Genomic DNA, 16,283 nt, shown 5'->3' with positions numbered 1-16,283 from the left:
TAGCTTTCTCATGTTGTTGTTTTGGCAACGGTGTACGTATTTGAAATGATTTACCGATAATATTGTCTAGGAGGGGAAACAGAAAAATGCGAGAAGATTCGAACACAGAACACCTCATCCACCAAACTAGAAACAATACTTCTTGTTGTTCTCCCAGCATGCATGTACCTCACATAACAGATTAACAGTACGTAGATGAGTAGGTCTATCATACATGTAGAAGAACGCTCTTGCAGAACATAGGCTAAAACTTGATGAATGTTGACTGATGGTTTCATTTCAACTGAGTATATATCAATATGATCATAACATGCAGATTGGTAAAAATCCAGTATAATTTGTTGACATTGGCGTCATATATAGCATATTCATTCATCTTATATATATGCTCCAATCTCCATCGAAGCCCGGTCAACCAAATTATACATGATGCTATTAGTTAATTGAGAACCAAAACGTAATGCCCTCGCTCAATTCTTCAAAGATGCCTCGGCAGTTCTAGTACGTACGTATCTGAGTAATCTACTGTTTTTAGAAATTCTGAATTCAGACATTAGAATAATTGCATCAATGCATCATGGAATAGTTGAAACAACTAGGGTTGCAAACCTTTGCATTGAACTAGAGCCCTCCATGCAAGAATCTGATTCTGGGGCTGTGGGGCATAAGCAATGTGAAAGACCAATACAATAGAAAAGTCAATATAGATCTTGATGAATAAAAAAGCCTCAGATTCTAGCTGGGACTCCTTCGATCTTAATTCTAATGATAGCCATCTGTCATTCCATACGTCATTAACCCCCATCTCTAATATGCAAGTCACAGAGGAGAATTGTGTTGTCTTTTGAGCGCAGGAATGGCCACTTCATGCCAATGCCAGTATAGTTTCATATACATATTATTGATTTGTTCTCGATTGTCTCACACTTAATTAGATGTCTGGGATCTAGTGATCTACGATTGTCGAGCATAAGACCGTTACTAGCTCATTCCTTGCAGTACAAGTATTCAGTTGCAAGGTATAGCTTAGTGATCGAGTACCTTGTTATGATATTTAGAGCATTTTTGGCATCATCAACACCACATGCAGTGGACTAAGACCTACGTCCCACGGCCGCGGCCACCTCAATAAACTAAACCTCATCGAGAGGTATTAGACAGTCTAATGAGACCTTGATGAGAAAATTGAACAAACTAGTATCTTATATAGATGTGTTAAAACTACAAACACTAGCTACAAAGAGTTTTTACCCCACATTCTTTGCATATATATATATATATATAGGGCTCTTCGGGTGCACCGTGGGTCGCCCATGGAGCTCCGGCCGGCACAGACGGGACCGCCGAGAGGTGGGGAGTGCGGCTATCGTGGTCCGCCCGCCGTTACGGCTTGACGTCACCGGAATCGACGATTCCATACCTTACGTAAGGTACGGACGTCCACACGTAAACAATCTCCTATATATATGTGCGTGTGTGTACAGCTCCTCGTACAGTTGTTAGTTACTACTTTACAATATAATGTCTAGTGATCATTTACATAGAGTCGATCAGAGTACTTGTGATCTTTAATTTGGTAGATTATGTTGGACCTCAGATGTGTTATCACTTGTGTATCCATATTACTAGTTACACTTGATCTTGGACCAGATGCGGTCTTCTTTCTGAAATGGTAAGAAGAGGAAAGGTTTTTTTTTTTTTTTTAATAACTCTTAATGAGATAGAATCATTCATCTATCCAAATGGGTTACCGCCCGTTGAAGAAAAGGGTTCAAAATGGCTGGGTGCTGGGTATGTGCTGCTGGGTTGCTGAAATGATAATTGCTGACTTGAGCTTAATGTCCCAAGTGCAGAAGCTTCATCCTGGCTAAGTCCACCGATTCCTGGCGGTCTGCAATGGAAGCCGTGGCCAAATATTTAGAAATGATATAAATGTCAGCTGTTATAACTCACAAGATGCACATCAAGACATTCCACATTAGAGGTTCATAAAATTAGAACTTGTTCATGTCCTGCTTTTTTTCAATAGGCTCAAACTCAAAACTCCTTGTCAATTGGAAAGCCAGATTTTGTTTAACAAAAGTACATTACCAAGTACAATTAATTACCTTAAAAACTGTGCATTGTTATGTAATTGCTCCCCCGTGTATGGACCTGTTGTGATTGTGTTAGAGAAACAAAAATAGGACTAGCAAAAAAGTTGATAAGAAATGAAGATAACAAAGTGAACTTACCAGGAGAGAAAGCTGCATAGGAAGGCTGGGAGTATGAAGGAAAAGAACCAAGGCTGTGAGTATGCACCAAGCTGGGAGGTACTGACACATTATGTAGAGCGCCTTCTAATGATGACATGGATGGAAACTACAACAAAAAATTACAGGATTTGTAGGTAAATTCTATGTTCTCTTGCTTCCACTACAGCTTCTATTATTGGAAAGAAAGACAATGCCGATAAAAGAGAAAAGAATTCTATGGAAAATCAACAGGGAAAATGCATAAAGTTCAAAAGCTGATAGTTTAAAATAAAAAGTCAGTCAGAATGCTGTGCTTACATGTGTTAAATGTCCTAAAGTTTTATCATCGTAAATATCAAACGGATTCGTTGGTGTTCTTGAACCCAGAAACGCAGGAGCAGGCTGTACAAGAAACCAGCATATCAAATTATTAATAGGCTACATGTATCGAGCAAATATTGGACGCACAAATTAATGTATCAAACTTGATTATGATTAACAGTGTATACCGCTATGTTGGGATAATACTGCATGTTAAATCTCATTCCTTGAGGTGGACCGGGGGGCCAACCTGAAGCTTGTGAAGGTATTGTTGAATAATGTGCAGCAAAAAGGTCCTGCAGTGAATTTTAATTTAGAAGATCACGAAGTTCTGTGGAAGAAGAAAAAAATAGTGAAATAAGCATAAGATAGTTGCGTACCACTGGAAGCTCTTCTCTCTTACTAGATTTTGTTTCCACCGGAAGAGATTGGGTTCGCAACATAGATTGGGATGTTTTGGGCGATCCTTGTGTGTTTTGGGCGAATGATGGTGTCCTTGACTGCAGATGCATGCATGAAGAAATAGGGTAAAAAAATCAGGCATCTAGATAAGAAAAGACAACTGGAGCTTTCATGTATCAAAGCAGCATAAAACCTAATGATAAGTGTTTGCAGAAACTCAAAATTTAGCAAAGAGAAAGAGAAATGTATATTATTCACCATTTTACAAATAGAGCTGGATCTCACCAAATTATTTGAAGCTTCAACATGAGTTATGGCAAGTTGTGAACTAGAGGAGCTATTTGCAGCAAAGCTTATAGAAGACTGATCGTGCTGCGTACTTGGTGACTGCTGCACATCAGAAACTGTTACTGGGGTCTCGACACCACTAGTAGGTGCAGCTTGCAAAGGATCTGCATTAGAAGGCAGTACTAGCACACTGGTAGTAGTTGATGCAGATGTACAAGCACTAATGGTATCAAATAAAGATAGCATTTGCCCTGCAGGTGCGGCAGGGGAGGCAGCACCTGCAGGCGCATCAGGGGAGGCAGCACCTGCAGGTGCATCAGGGGCGGCAGCACCTCCAGGCACATCAAGGGCCGCAGCACCAACAGCCGCATCAGGGGCCGCAGCACCAACAGGTGCATCAGGGGCAGCAGCTCCTGCATTTATGTTATTTGTACACATGGTTGAGGGAGCATCGTCGTTGCTTGGAGCCTCAGTTGCAGTAGCAGTAGCAGTAGTATATACAGATGCAGGAGTTAACTCAAGTAGCAAAGCCTCCAAAGTGTCTGGCTTTGGGACAGGAGGTGCCTTCTCCTTTGTGCATGAATCAAATGAGGCCCAGTTGTTACCATTATCGGGTGGAGGAGTTTGCTGTTGTGGTGATTTTACTGCATCATCTGAGGGCTCAGGATCAGTATTGAGATCAATCAGGGTTGCCAATGTTTCCTTTTTATGTTCCACTGCATTCCCATCTCCGGTACTTATAGATTTCATTTTCTGCAGGCGAAAGCACAAACACTTATAACACTTTTTTTATGAGAAGTTCCTACATAAGGAAAGTAGCTAGATACTGACTTTTTAGGCACATTACAAATACATCAAAAGAAGCACCTGTAGTACTAAAAGTAAACATTCATCAAACTAAACCAGCTACTGACCCGAATATCAGCAGAACCATCACCATTTTTCCTATCTATTGTCATACTACATTCGTGGAACTGTGGAGGAAGGATCTTCACCCCTTGTATTTCTTGAACTGAGCGAACAGCAGGGGTAGAGAAGCTATTGGTGTTATTATTTTCAGGTGACCTGTTCTGGGACTTGGGAGTTGCAAGCCCACTGCGTACTTTTCTATCATCCCGAATCCTGTTATCAACAACCTCAAAACGGACAGGAGTTTTCCTAAAACCAGTTCCACCACTTCTTGAATTTTGTTCAGAATATCGTGGACTTCTTTTTCTTTCATCATAGTAATATTTTACTACATTTTGGTCAGCTCCTCTCACACTAGGACTAGATCCTTGAGTATAATGCCTTTCTGACCTGTTCTCATGGTCATGAAAACTCCTAGATGCACTATAAGGGAGAGCAACCTTCCAGTCCTGATCACGAAAGCTCCTAGATCCACCAGAAGGTGCAGCAATTTTCCAGTCTTCATCACGAAAACTCCTGGATCCTCCATAAGGTGCTGCAGCCTTCTGCTCCTCATCACGAAATCTCCTAGGTCCTCCATAATATGTACCAAATTTCTTCTCCTCATCATGAAAGCTTCTGGATCCACCTTGATATGCACCAACCCTCCTTCTTTCATCAGGCTCCTCACTCTGTGTAAAACGAACTAGAATCTTAAATGAATGAAAGCATCGTAAATGTGATGCAGCCAAAAGAAGTTCTCATCATCAAAAAGTAAACTAGCCCGCGCCTATATTAATAGAGCTTGCTGTTGTTAATTTCATGCAAATCAGGAATGGCCAAGCTGTACACAGGCAAGTATAATACAATGGACAAAGAAATATATCACAATGCACAAGCATAAAGCAGATGTAAAGCTCACCAATCGCAGCTTTGGGAGCTTCTGGACACCCTTCTCACCGGTGTATTTTCTATCAACGTATACATGTTTGATAAAATCCCTGAGTCTACCAACATTACTGAAAGAAAGTTTGTGAATCAGATATATGAATTTCTGCCATTTTTCTAGAAGGCAGAGACCTAATTATATGAATTCAAATCAGTATAGACAAGATGCTTGGTCACCTGGCATCAGGAAAAGAATGATACTGAGGATCAAATTCTTTGAAATAAAGTTGTCTTGCTCGCTGTGAATGAACATTTCAGTTATCAAGTGAACAATGTATACATAGTAGATATCTCAAAATAAATAGTGCGACAGAGTTCAGACAGTATGCATGCCCACCTCATTTCCCCCTGCCTGGAGAGAATTTACTTCTTCTGTAGTGAATTTAGCCATGGACACTGATTTTACTCGGTGAGTGAACTCCCGACTGGAAAGTTTTAAAATATTAGTTCATTAGCACTCACATAATCCATATCACATGATTCCATGCAGAATTCATGTCCGTCACAACATCACAACAAAAAAAAAAAGAAAACATGTCCAAACGCGAATCATGGTGAAGTCATGACTAATGAGTCCAGAATCAGAAATGAAAACTTACTGCACTCCACTACAGTTTGTACAAACAAATGTCAAGAAGGTCGTGCAAACATATTGCGGTCCCTGCAAAAAGAGGGCATAGTTAGAACAATGCTGATCCCAGTTTCATTTGGCATTTATCCAAGTACATTTCTCTCATAGACTTGCAATAAATAGTTAAAGCAGACTACATAATGCAACGACTATTAGAAGAGTACTCCAGAACAAACCATGTCTTATGGCTAAAGAAGACATGTAACATACCAAACTATTGCAGTTGATGCATCTTTTATTCTCAGGAAGTTTCAAAAGACTGCGAATTATTCTTTCATTTTTCTCCTCTTCCCTTATCCGATTACCCATTTCTTAGTAAAAAGCGAAACCTGCCAGAAGATAAAAAAACAATAGACAGGCACATTAGTTTTGCTGAGAAGCAACCAAGTCACGAATCATTAACCTCTACAGAAACCATTGTCTTACCTCAGTCTGCCTCCAAACCCTCGAAGCAGATAGAAAAATTAATACAAATTTCCCACCTTCAGTATATATACAACTGGAGAAGCTGGTGGAGAAAATGTAGCACCTCCTTTCATCAGGAAAAACAAATTAATGCTGATGGGAAATATTTCTTTTTCTTCTTAAACGTTGGTACACCTCTTCAACTAAGCTATCATATACATGCACTGGATCACATGGAAATCAATGTTTGCTTCTCCCAGATAAAACAATGCACGATGCATTGAATCAAAATGGAGCTAAAGTTGCAACCTTGAGTTTGTTATTTTCAGCAATATGATGACCAAATTAAGAGGCGCAAAAACCAACCTGATGGAATCAAGCAGTGTAGAGATAGATTACATATGCGTCCGAAGAAACCCAGAAATGAGAGAGAGAGAGAGAGAGAGAGAGAGAGAGAGAGAGAATGGAGAAGAAGAATGTTGATAAGGATTTTGAGTGGGACAATTGTGCTGGCGTGCTGCTATTCGGTTAGAGAAACAGAGGGAGGGAACGCTGCCGGGTATAACGCAAACGGCACTCTTTATATAGCAAGTGCATCTAGGCTCCTTTACCAACCCCCCCCCCCCCCCCCCCCCCAAAAAAAAAAAAAACAAACATCAGGAATTAGAGATTTAAACAACTACATCATCGATTTGAGTTGCCATTCTATCGTTTCAGAAAATTACACGACAGGTGATTCGGGGCATTGTGACTGCTTTGGATGGTTCAACTCACTCTGTAACATCACAACCCAAATTCGATCTCAGAGATAAACACCTAGGTTAATCTCTTTGATCTTAAAGGAGGTAAAAAAAGGTTTCCCGCCAAAAGGAAATTGAACGTAAAGACAGACAACTTTGGTTGAACTTGAACATGAGCAAAGCCAAAACCCCAAACCTACAGATTTCCAGATGGTGCCGTGGTAAACAGAACGGCAAGAAAAATGGTATAATCATTAGTGTAGAACTGTATAACAAGGAAATGTCAATTCCCTTTTTTCTTTTTTTTCTCAAAGTGGTGTATTATTTGAGCAAAACGCTCTTTTAATACTAAACACTGAAAAAACCCGAGGTTATGGCCAGAAAGAAAGAGGAAAAGAAAAGATCTGTACAATGAGATTGGCTGCCAAAATTGCATACACCACCCTATCCCAGCAGGATCAGTACAACAATTGCATCAATGGAATCGAGTAGTCCTCACACTGGAAGCAAAAAAAATCTGCAGGCTTCATCGGAACAATGATTTCATCCCACCCGTACTGTTCACGGCTCTCTCATGTTAGAATTTCTCTATGGTATCTGTGAACAAACACAAAAAATTCCACCAATATTGACAGAAACATTGTCCCAATCTTTATCATATTCTTCGGCTGCACAACAACACAATCTGAAAGGGGTGCGCCGTGAACCCTATTCTGCCATCTCACGCTTGGATTTAGTGCTCTACTCTTCACTGTCTGAATCGGTGTCAGAGTCAGATAAGGAGAGGGACTCAGACTCAGAATCATATTCATAGTCGTAGTCATCTGAAGAAGCTTTGATTGCCTCCGCAGTCATGAGAGCAACCACAGCCTTGTGCATTGCTAGATCTGCCCTGTAAAATAATCTGCGAGCATTTTCTCGCTTGCGTTTGGCTATGTTATGTGCATGCTGAGCAGCACCAGATGCGTCACGAAGCCTCAACTCGTCATGATCAAAGCCCTGCGCATTTACGAACCTCTGCGCAACATCTGGTTGATAATATGACTGGCTTGACCATTGAGGGTAACCAATATTCCCTCTATGAACTCCATTTCTGTTTCGTACCACCCTATGACCGTATGGCGACACGCTGTATGGAGACACGATCTGGGGTTCAACAGGGGATGCCATTGTCCGATAATTCTTTGACTTGTTTCTGTCAATTCTTTGTAAATGGTTCCTCTCAAAAGCATCATTGCTCATTAAGATGTTACCTGCATCCCTTGGTGAAAAAACCCCGGGCGATGTCTGAGACAATGGAGAGTCATCTAAGGATTCATAGTTATGGCCTGAATACACATATTTTTCATCACCAAAGGCAAACCCATTTGTTCTCCTTCCTGAGGGAAGAGATACAACCCAATAAACAAAGATGCAAACGAATATAGTCAAAAATCACAATTTACGCCTTATATGAGGGTTAAAAAAATTACCAATAGGATGGAAAGCATCCTGATCTCCTAAGACAGCATTGGTGTGTGCAGAAATAGAAAATCTCTTCTGTGACCGTTGTTTTGATCCCTTATTCAGAACTTCCAGACCCCGTGGTTTCAGACAAAAAGCATACATCGGTGGCTTCTCAGTTGGTGCAGCTTTCTCACGGCCTCCATTTGCAAGTGTGGTATTCATCTTGGTCATAGCTTGCTCCCACTCCCTTACTTGTTTTTGATACATTTCCCAAGATGGTGGCTGGAGAGGAAAAAAAAGATATATTTATATTAATAGGTTCAAAATTTCAGATAAACAACACAAAAAAGGGGTACAGTATATTTTGACAAGGCAAAAAGAACTCCCGAGGAATTAGTAGAAACAAACACAACACCCAGTGCATTTACCACATGAAACAAGCTCCAGATTAAAGTAACCCTGATAACATCCATTACCAGGTTCCTCTTACTATATGCAAGAAAAATAGTTGTTTTCATCCACAAATTAACGAGTGCACAGAGCAGAGCAGGAGTGAGATTCAGCATGATGTATGAAGGGGAACAGCTAAATATATGTGTACATTCAGAAAAAATAGAAGGAAGCTTGTATTTCATAAAAAGTGAGACTGAAAGCACCAAGGAAAAATTATTTAAAAGTGAAATAAAAAAAAAGTAAAAAACGGATAAAAGACATGATCAGTGAACCCAAGAACAGTTACAAGGTGACAAATAGTCTACCTAGGGAAAGTAATAATCATACTATACCACCGCAAAAGTTGTGATCCTGCACCTTAAATCTCATGATATTGCATGAGTAATATAGAAGTGAAAGTACCTGGAGATGTCGGATTAAAGCCATTCCCTTTTTCAGCCGTTTCTGACGCCAATGCTCATAAATGGTTTTGATCAAATCCATTGGCCCAACACCAGTCATGAACTCTTCTATTTCTTCAGCTGTGAACTGATCACATTGCCGAACATATGCGGCCTTCTCAAACATGTCCATTACCTTCTCAAACATCTCCTCTCCAATCTCTACTGAGCAACTCTTGACCAATTCTGAGGAATTTTGATTCCTCGAAATCCATCGCTCGTCATCACTATCCATGTCATACAAGAGACGAGATGGATCTAAAGCCATCTCAACATCCGTTTTCATCTGCTGGAAATACTTGGTAGAACCGCGAAGAAAAGATATTTCTGTTCCATTATCATCAATATCTTCTACCAATCGAACACCAGGAATAGGAATGTTTTTAACTGATGCAGACCGGAGATTCCGATTGTAACACTCTTCATGCATCTCTTTAAAAAGGGCCCACTGGCTCCTATCTGGAAATTCCAAGATCCAATCCTTTCCTCCTTTCCACATCATGACATGAGTGTAGCGGTTTGTTGACCCAGGCTGCAAAAATTGATGTGCTTTGTACGAGTACTTTGTTGTCCCTGAAAGTTTTACAGCAAGCTTCCACTCACTATTATCAAATTGTTCTAATACCACACGTGCCCCATTTTCTCTCCACCCTCTGTCACTTGCAGAAATTAACACATTTGCCTCGCAGGATAACAGCTCCAAGTTCCTTTGAATACCTCTGCAAGTATCTAATGACTTCTTCTCACTTGCCCTTCTAATCCGTTTATTAGGAAGCCCTTTGTGAATGTTTCTTTGCTTGGAATTGACATCAAAACCTCTATAAGGCATGTATGAGACTTGAGTACGAGGCTTCTTCGGTCCATTGGCAAAACCATTATGAAAAATGTCAGCCTTTCCATCTGACCAATGACTAGAGAGATTTCCAAATGATGACAAACTATTTCTACTTCGCTGCCCTGTACTTCTGGGAGCTGTGGGACTGGGACTGGGGATAGTGCTACCATTCATATTCAAAGAAAAATCTGTAGGCTGTTGAGCACTTTGTAACTCACCCCCTACAGGCTTCTCAAATTTGTCAAAAGATGGAATTTCAACAGTAAGCCCATTCACTACAGGACGGGGACTAGTAACAGCTTTATCACTGCCAGTATAAGTCCTAGGCGTGTTTCCAGCAACATTAACAACACATTTTTCGTAAAGTTGAGATGACTTCAACTGACCTTGGTGACTGCAAATAGAAACAGATGTCTCTGTTACCAGTTGAGCACAGGATGGACCAGTGGTAGCAACCTTTTCTGGAGCAATCAAATCGTGCTGAGGAGTAACTTCTGAATCATGGTCATGAAAGCAGATATTAGCAACACTGTGTTCCATAAGCAACTTAAGATGCAAATTAATGAAGAACGTAGGTGCAGCTGTAAAGGATAGAGCAAGCGGAGGGAGCTTTCTGTGGAGGTCACCAGAATGAGAATCAGAATGGCTGATATTTACAAAACTAACTTCCCGGGGACCACCCATGAAGTTAATGCCCTGCCTGGGCCTCTTCTGTGTACCCTGGTTAGAGACAAAATCACATAAGTGACTTTCACAGAGGAATAAATAGCATTTTCATGTCTATCTAGAGGCATGATTTTGTTTACCAAAAAAGGGGAGACAACAAAATTACAGTTAAGAAGACATAACTCAAGCAATAAGTAAAAGATAAAACAAACTACCTTTACTGGGGAGGGTTGACCGAACAGAGACATAAAAGACGACTGATTTAATCCATTTTGCAGTGCCTGGATATTATCATAGGTGCATTCAGAAAGAGGTAGTTTCTTGGTGAGTAAACAATGCCTCCCAAGTTTATTATCTAGGTGCATCCACTTCGAATTCTTAACTCGACAGAAGTTGTAGAATGCAAACACTAGTTGCTTTCCAAGTTGCTGAACACAAGAGAATTTGAACCTGATTGAAGTTGCTGGTAACTGGAAATCAGTTAGCTTCCCTTGATCATCAGGGTGATGAAATAATGTCAGGATTAGAAAAACCAAGACCACTGCCTGGTTCAGGCAACCCTCAAACAAAAGAAACCTCAGTCCAACTACATTATCAACAAAGAGCATCTCCAACTGAACCTTTGGCCATGTCATCACCAACATACCATGCCGAAGCAGCATTGCAGCATGAAAGAACCGTAACCACTCTACCCCAAGGAAATCATTAATTAGTGAACGCAGTTGAAGGCATTTAAATATAACTTTTCCTGATTCTACCCAAGGATGAGTCAACTTTAGCAACCCTGCATCATCAGCATACCACAATGGCCAACTACGATCCAATATAGCAACAAAATTATCTGGCTCTTCCAAGTCCCAAATATCCACAACAGGAGTAACAGAAGTAGAATAATGATGTCCATGCATGGAAGCATGCTCATCCTCATATATTTGAGAGAGTACAGACCCAGTCTTGCGCAGTCGCTTCCGATAATAAACAATAGGCATTTTACCATCTTCGGGATAATCATTGTCTTCTAGAGCAGACTTCTCTTCTCTCAGAGCATTAGACGATCTGCCAGAATCACTAGATAACTTATTTGTATCCCTTCTAGAGGAGGCATTACCCAGACACCCATATAAAGTGTGAGCACTGTCAGACAAAGTTGGCACGGACTTTGGGGATAGACCAGATGGATTTTGCTTCTTTTTTGCATGAAAAGGAGACTTGATCCGACGGGTAGATCGCGCCAACCATGATATGATAGGTTCAGAATCCATACCGCTGCCTATAAATCTATCATCCTCCAACATCAAGTCTCTCTTTCTCTTTTCTTTTCTGGGGTTCGAATTTCCTTCTCTCTCTTCAGAACTTTTAATTTGTATCAATGATTTTTTCTGCTTGGCCTTACCCGGAACTTCAGTGGGAAGTAGCAAGAGTTTGAACCTTTCGTGTTGGAGATCAATCCATTCTTCTTCACGGTCATCATATCTAATATGGTGAACTTTTTTCTCCTTGTCATAATCATTCACAAGGCCATAGTACCAACTTTGGTCCAAAGGCCAGAAGACCTTGATCCTACGGTTCACTACCCAACAAGCATCCAAGTCCCCAAAGAAGATTTCATAGAAGTGGCGCCTTTTCCTCGTACCTTTTTTCTCTCTGTGCTGCTTCCCAGTCCTGGGCCTCAGTACTCTACCAGCATTATCAACAGATGGAGATTCTGATCCAGAGGATGACTTCGATACATGATTATTGAAATCCTGACTGGGAGATGACTGATTACTCCCAGAAGCCTTAGTGTTTAATGAAAACCCAGTACAGCTTGGATCAAACCTTGATGAGAGCATCATTGCTGCGTTCTCTTCAAGATTCTCCTCCTCGTCTTCATGTGAAGCTTGGCATGCTTTAGTGGAACTATCGACTAAAGGCTCAGCTTCCTTTGCATCAGTTCTGCTATCAGATGATAAGTTCTTCTTTTTCCGACGTTTCCTCTGGGACTTTTTCAAAGTTAAATTACCATTGCTTACAACTGACTGACTCTCAAGAACATTTTCTTTCTTCACATGAGAAGCTGCACTCGCCTTATTATTTATACTTTCTTTGCATTCATCCAAGCCTTTGTTTCTTTCAGCCTTCGGCACCTCAGCTTGACACAACCCATCACCATTTAACTTGGCTATCTGATGATCCTGTTCAACAAGACTTGCTTTATCGGCAGATTCATCCGACAGCTTCACCCCTTGACCACCCTCAATTTTTTTTCTCCCCACGAATCCCCTCTTACGCCTCGGGATTTGAACACCATTACTATCCAAACTAAGCTGCGGAACACCATTTAACCCACCACTGCTATCCAACTTCTCATTCGACCCCGTTTTCAATGCCTCCGGATCATGCAAACCAGAACTCAACCCCCTACGACATGCTTTATCTGTACTCCTCTTCCTACTACTATTACTACTATTAACATTCTTGACACAACTCACCGCCGCCTCTTTCCTACTCTTCTTGTTCTTCTTCCTCTTCTCCCCATTCTCATCGCCATTTTCCTCGCTCCCTTTCCTCTTCAAACTCTGCTTCTCAACCTCCTTTCCACTCCTGGACCTATACAGACTCTTAACATCCAAAGATCTCGATTTCCTCGGAATTTCGGTGCCAAGTGAAACCTCTATTCTATTTTCCATCAACAATTTCTCAATCTCAAGACCCAAACCAACACACTCCAAGCTTCACATTCCATCATACACAACCCCACACATTCTCCAGATCTGATGCACCAAAATTTAAACCCAAAAAATCACATAAACCACTTAAAACCAAAGCCGAAAAGCTAAACGATCACACACTACTGCTCATGCATTCAGATCAGACCTTCCTAAACCTAAACTACCTCATCAAAATTTGAAAAATTTAAAGGAAAAACACGCGTACCTGAACCAAAACACGCTCTAATCATCGGTTTCTGGAGGAGCCGTGAAGATCACGAAGCGAAAGCACGGTTTGGGATTCGAATCTAGGCTGCTGAGGCGAAACCCTAAGTCAATTTGACCATTTGGGATTCAATTTCTGGAAATTTTGAAGATTTCTCCTCTTGTTTCACCGGAAGGGACGGACCAGAGAAAGCTAGGGTTTCCTTTTTGTTTTCGGTTGCCACGAGAATAAGGGTTTCGATCGAAAATAAGGAGAAAACTTTAAAATGCCAAATACGAGTATTTTACATCCTTTGGATTATAACACGTGGCGCAATCAGGTGTGCGCGTTCGGTGAGTCGATGGTAAAAGGAAATGTTCTCCTGCTCAGGTTTATACGGTAGCCAGGTGGAGACCAACTGATCCACGGAAATCATGCTGACACGTGACTGTCTTGTTACGGGTTTTAACAAACTAACGGACGCGATTCGGTGTTTAAGTGTGACGCTTGGTGAACAAACACAATCCTCAAAATTAAGCGGTTTAAACACTGGGCCTGGTTATACGTGAAAATTTCGAGAATGCCATTATTGTTTTGGGTTATATGGCGCCAAAAAGGAAGTACCTCAGCGACTCGCTGGAGTCAGTGTTGGTTTCAACGCGCTATTTCACAGTAACACGTAGCATCCGTTGTGGTGAGACAGTGAACAAAGCTAAGATTGTGGCGCGTGAAGTCAGTACTGTATCAAGCGGTTGTAGCAGTAGGGGCGGGTAGCGAATAACCGTAAAGCGTGACGTGGTCAAAAGAAAGAACAAAATTGAGGTGATACAGGTGACTGAGGTGAGTAGCCTGGCAGCGAGGAGTTATTGTTTACACGCACTATTAGTGAGCGCATGTGTAATCATCGATCTGGATTGTAGATCATGTAATGAGAGAGTTGAAATGTATATTGCTCGATAACTCTATCCAAATCATTGTCATATATATAATCTAACAAGAGTACAATTAACCACAAATTACTTATTGATTCCCTCCTTGAATCACGTCCGTGATTCCCTCCATCATTCACGTTAACACTCCCCCTCAAGTTGGTGCGTACACATTAACCATGTCCAATGTTAGCACCCCTACTAGCATAGAACTAATATGGCATGCCACCAAACATAAGCATCACTCTCTAGGCAGATATACAAATTACTATGTGGCTCAACCATGATATCACTAGCGTACATCATCATACAATCTTTCCAATGATAGTCAAAACTCACCAATACACCACCGGGAAGTCACATTCCCGACCTCATCAAGATGGTTCCATAGTAAGCCCAAACGGACACTTGTCTCACATTGAAGAATATGTAAATGAGAGGGGTTCCCTCACCTATAAAAGGGACTCATCATCCCACTTAGAGGGAGGAATGACTACTTATATAACTTAAGGCTATTTGCATATACTAGTGGATTCAAATGGACGTAGTCTACCCCAAGAGAGGGAGCTGAACCACTATACTTCTCGTGTCAAACTAACACTCACAAATAGTAACCGTGTGATCAGCCACACATCCGGTAATCACAATGTTAACATCCAATTAGCTAAGTGAGTCATAAAAGGATTTCTTAAACACTCATTTTGTGAGCATATCGGCAAGTTGCTCTTCTGTATGAACAAAAGGAAAACTAATGATCTTCGCGTCTAGTTTCTCCTTTATAAAGTGACGATCAACCTCCACATGTTTTGTACGATCATGCTGCACAGGATTCTGTGAAATATCAATAGTTGTCTTGTTGTCACATTACAGCTGCATAGCACACTTAGACTTAATACACAAATCTTGTAGCAAATTTCTAAGCCATAACAATTCGCACACTCCATAAGTCATACCTCTATATTCTGCTTCAGCACTAGATCGAGCTACCACTTTTTATTTCTTACTCTTCCATATAACAAGATTACCCCCAACAAAGGTAAAGTACCCTGATGTGGATCTCTGATCTGTAATATTTTCCAGCGCAATCTGCATCTATGAAGCCACAAACCGCAATGATATTATTGTGATTAGAGAACATTACTCCTCTCCCTGTAGCTGACTTCAAGTACCTCAAAATCCTTACAACAGCATCCATGTGATCCACACTTGGATTATGCATGAACTGACTCACTACACTTACTGCATACGCAACATCTGGTCTGGTATGTGATAAATAAATCAGGCGTCCAACTATCCTCTGATAACGAGGTTTTTTAGTAGGCACTTGATCTAGATACTCTGCTAACCAATGATTCTGCTCAATAGGAGTATCAATGGACGTGCAGTCCAACATACATGTCTCTGTTAGTAGATCAAGGATGTACTTCCTCTTACACAGATAGATACCATCACTTCTCTGGGATACCCAATGCCCAAGAGGTACTTGAGTGTACCTAGGTCCTTCATCACAAACTATGTGGCTAGTTGTTTATGTAATATATCCACCTCAACAATATCATTCCCAGTAACTACCATATCATCAACATATATAATTAGGGTTGTTACCTTCCCTTGTTGATGTCTGAGAAATAATGTTTTGTCTGAATTACTATGTCTGTAGCCAATTTTCCTCATGAATTGTGAGAATCTTCCAAACCAAGCACGAGGTGACTGTTTAAGACCATACAAAGACTTTCTCAATATGCATACAAAGTTACTTGGA

At 40.8% G+C, this 16,283-nt stretch overlaps 2 protein-coding genes across 2 annotated transcripts; both read right to left on the bottom strand.

Annotated features, from left to right (window-relative positions):
- Window positions 1-1,734: 1,734 nt before the first annotated feature.
- Window positions 1,735-6,513, bottom strand: LOC126784559 (probable ADP-ribosylation factor GTPase-activating protein AGD14). The gene is made up of 16 exons (XM_050510022.1): window positions 6,484-6,513; window positions 6,139-6,244; window positions 5,923-6,041; window positions 5,681-5,742; window positions 5,419-5,506; window positions 5,259-5,320; window positions 5,056-5,152; window positions 4,160-4,825; window positions 3,632-3,998; window positions 3,243-3,496; window positions 2,936-3,055; window positions 2,744-2,851; window positions 2,553-2,636; window positions 2,235-2,361; window positions 2,109-2,154; window positions 1,735-1,891 (listed from the first exon to the last, which is right to left on the bottom strand). Exons 3-16 carry the CDS (start codon window positions 6,019-6,021, stop codon window positions 1,735-1,737), a joined length of 2,337 nt encoding a protein of 778 aa, XP_050365979.1. The 5' UTR covers window positions 6,022-6,041; window positions 6,139-6,244; window positions 6,484-6,513.
- A 558-nt stretch (window positions 6,514-7,071) lies between these two features.
- Window positions 7,072-13,823, bottom strand: LOC126782989 (uncharacterized). Its single transcript, XM_050508362.1, has 5 exons — window positions 13,614-13,823; window positions 10,913-13,450; window positions 9,159-10,751; window positions 8,330-8,585; window positions 7,072-8,236 (listed from the first exon to the last, which is right to left on the bottom strand). Exons 2-5 carry the CDS (start codon window positions 13,364-13,366, stop codon window positions 7,599-7,601), a joined length of 4,941 nt encoding a protein of 1,646 aa, XP_050364319.1. The 5' UTR covers window positions 13,367-13,450; window positions 13,614-13,823; the 3' UTR covers window positions 7,072-7,598.
- Window positions 13,824-16,283: the final 2,460 nt, after the last annotated feature.

This window comes from Argentina anserina, chromosome 2, assembly GCF_933775445.1.
Source record: "Argentina anserina chromosome 2, drPotAnse1.1, whole genome shotgun sequence".
Taxonomy (NCBI): Eukaryota; Viridiplantae; Streptophyta; class Magnoliopsida; order Rosales; family Rosaceae; genus Argentina; species Argentina anserina.
The sequence above is the reverse complement of the archived record's forward strand: the minus strand, read 5'-3'. Positions and strand labels throughout refer to the sequence as shown.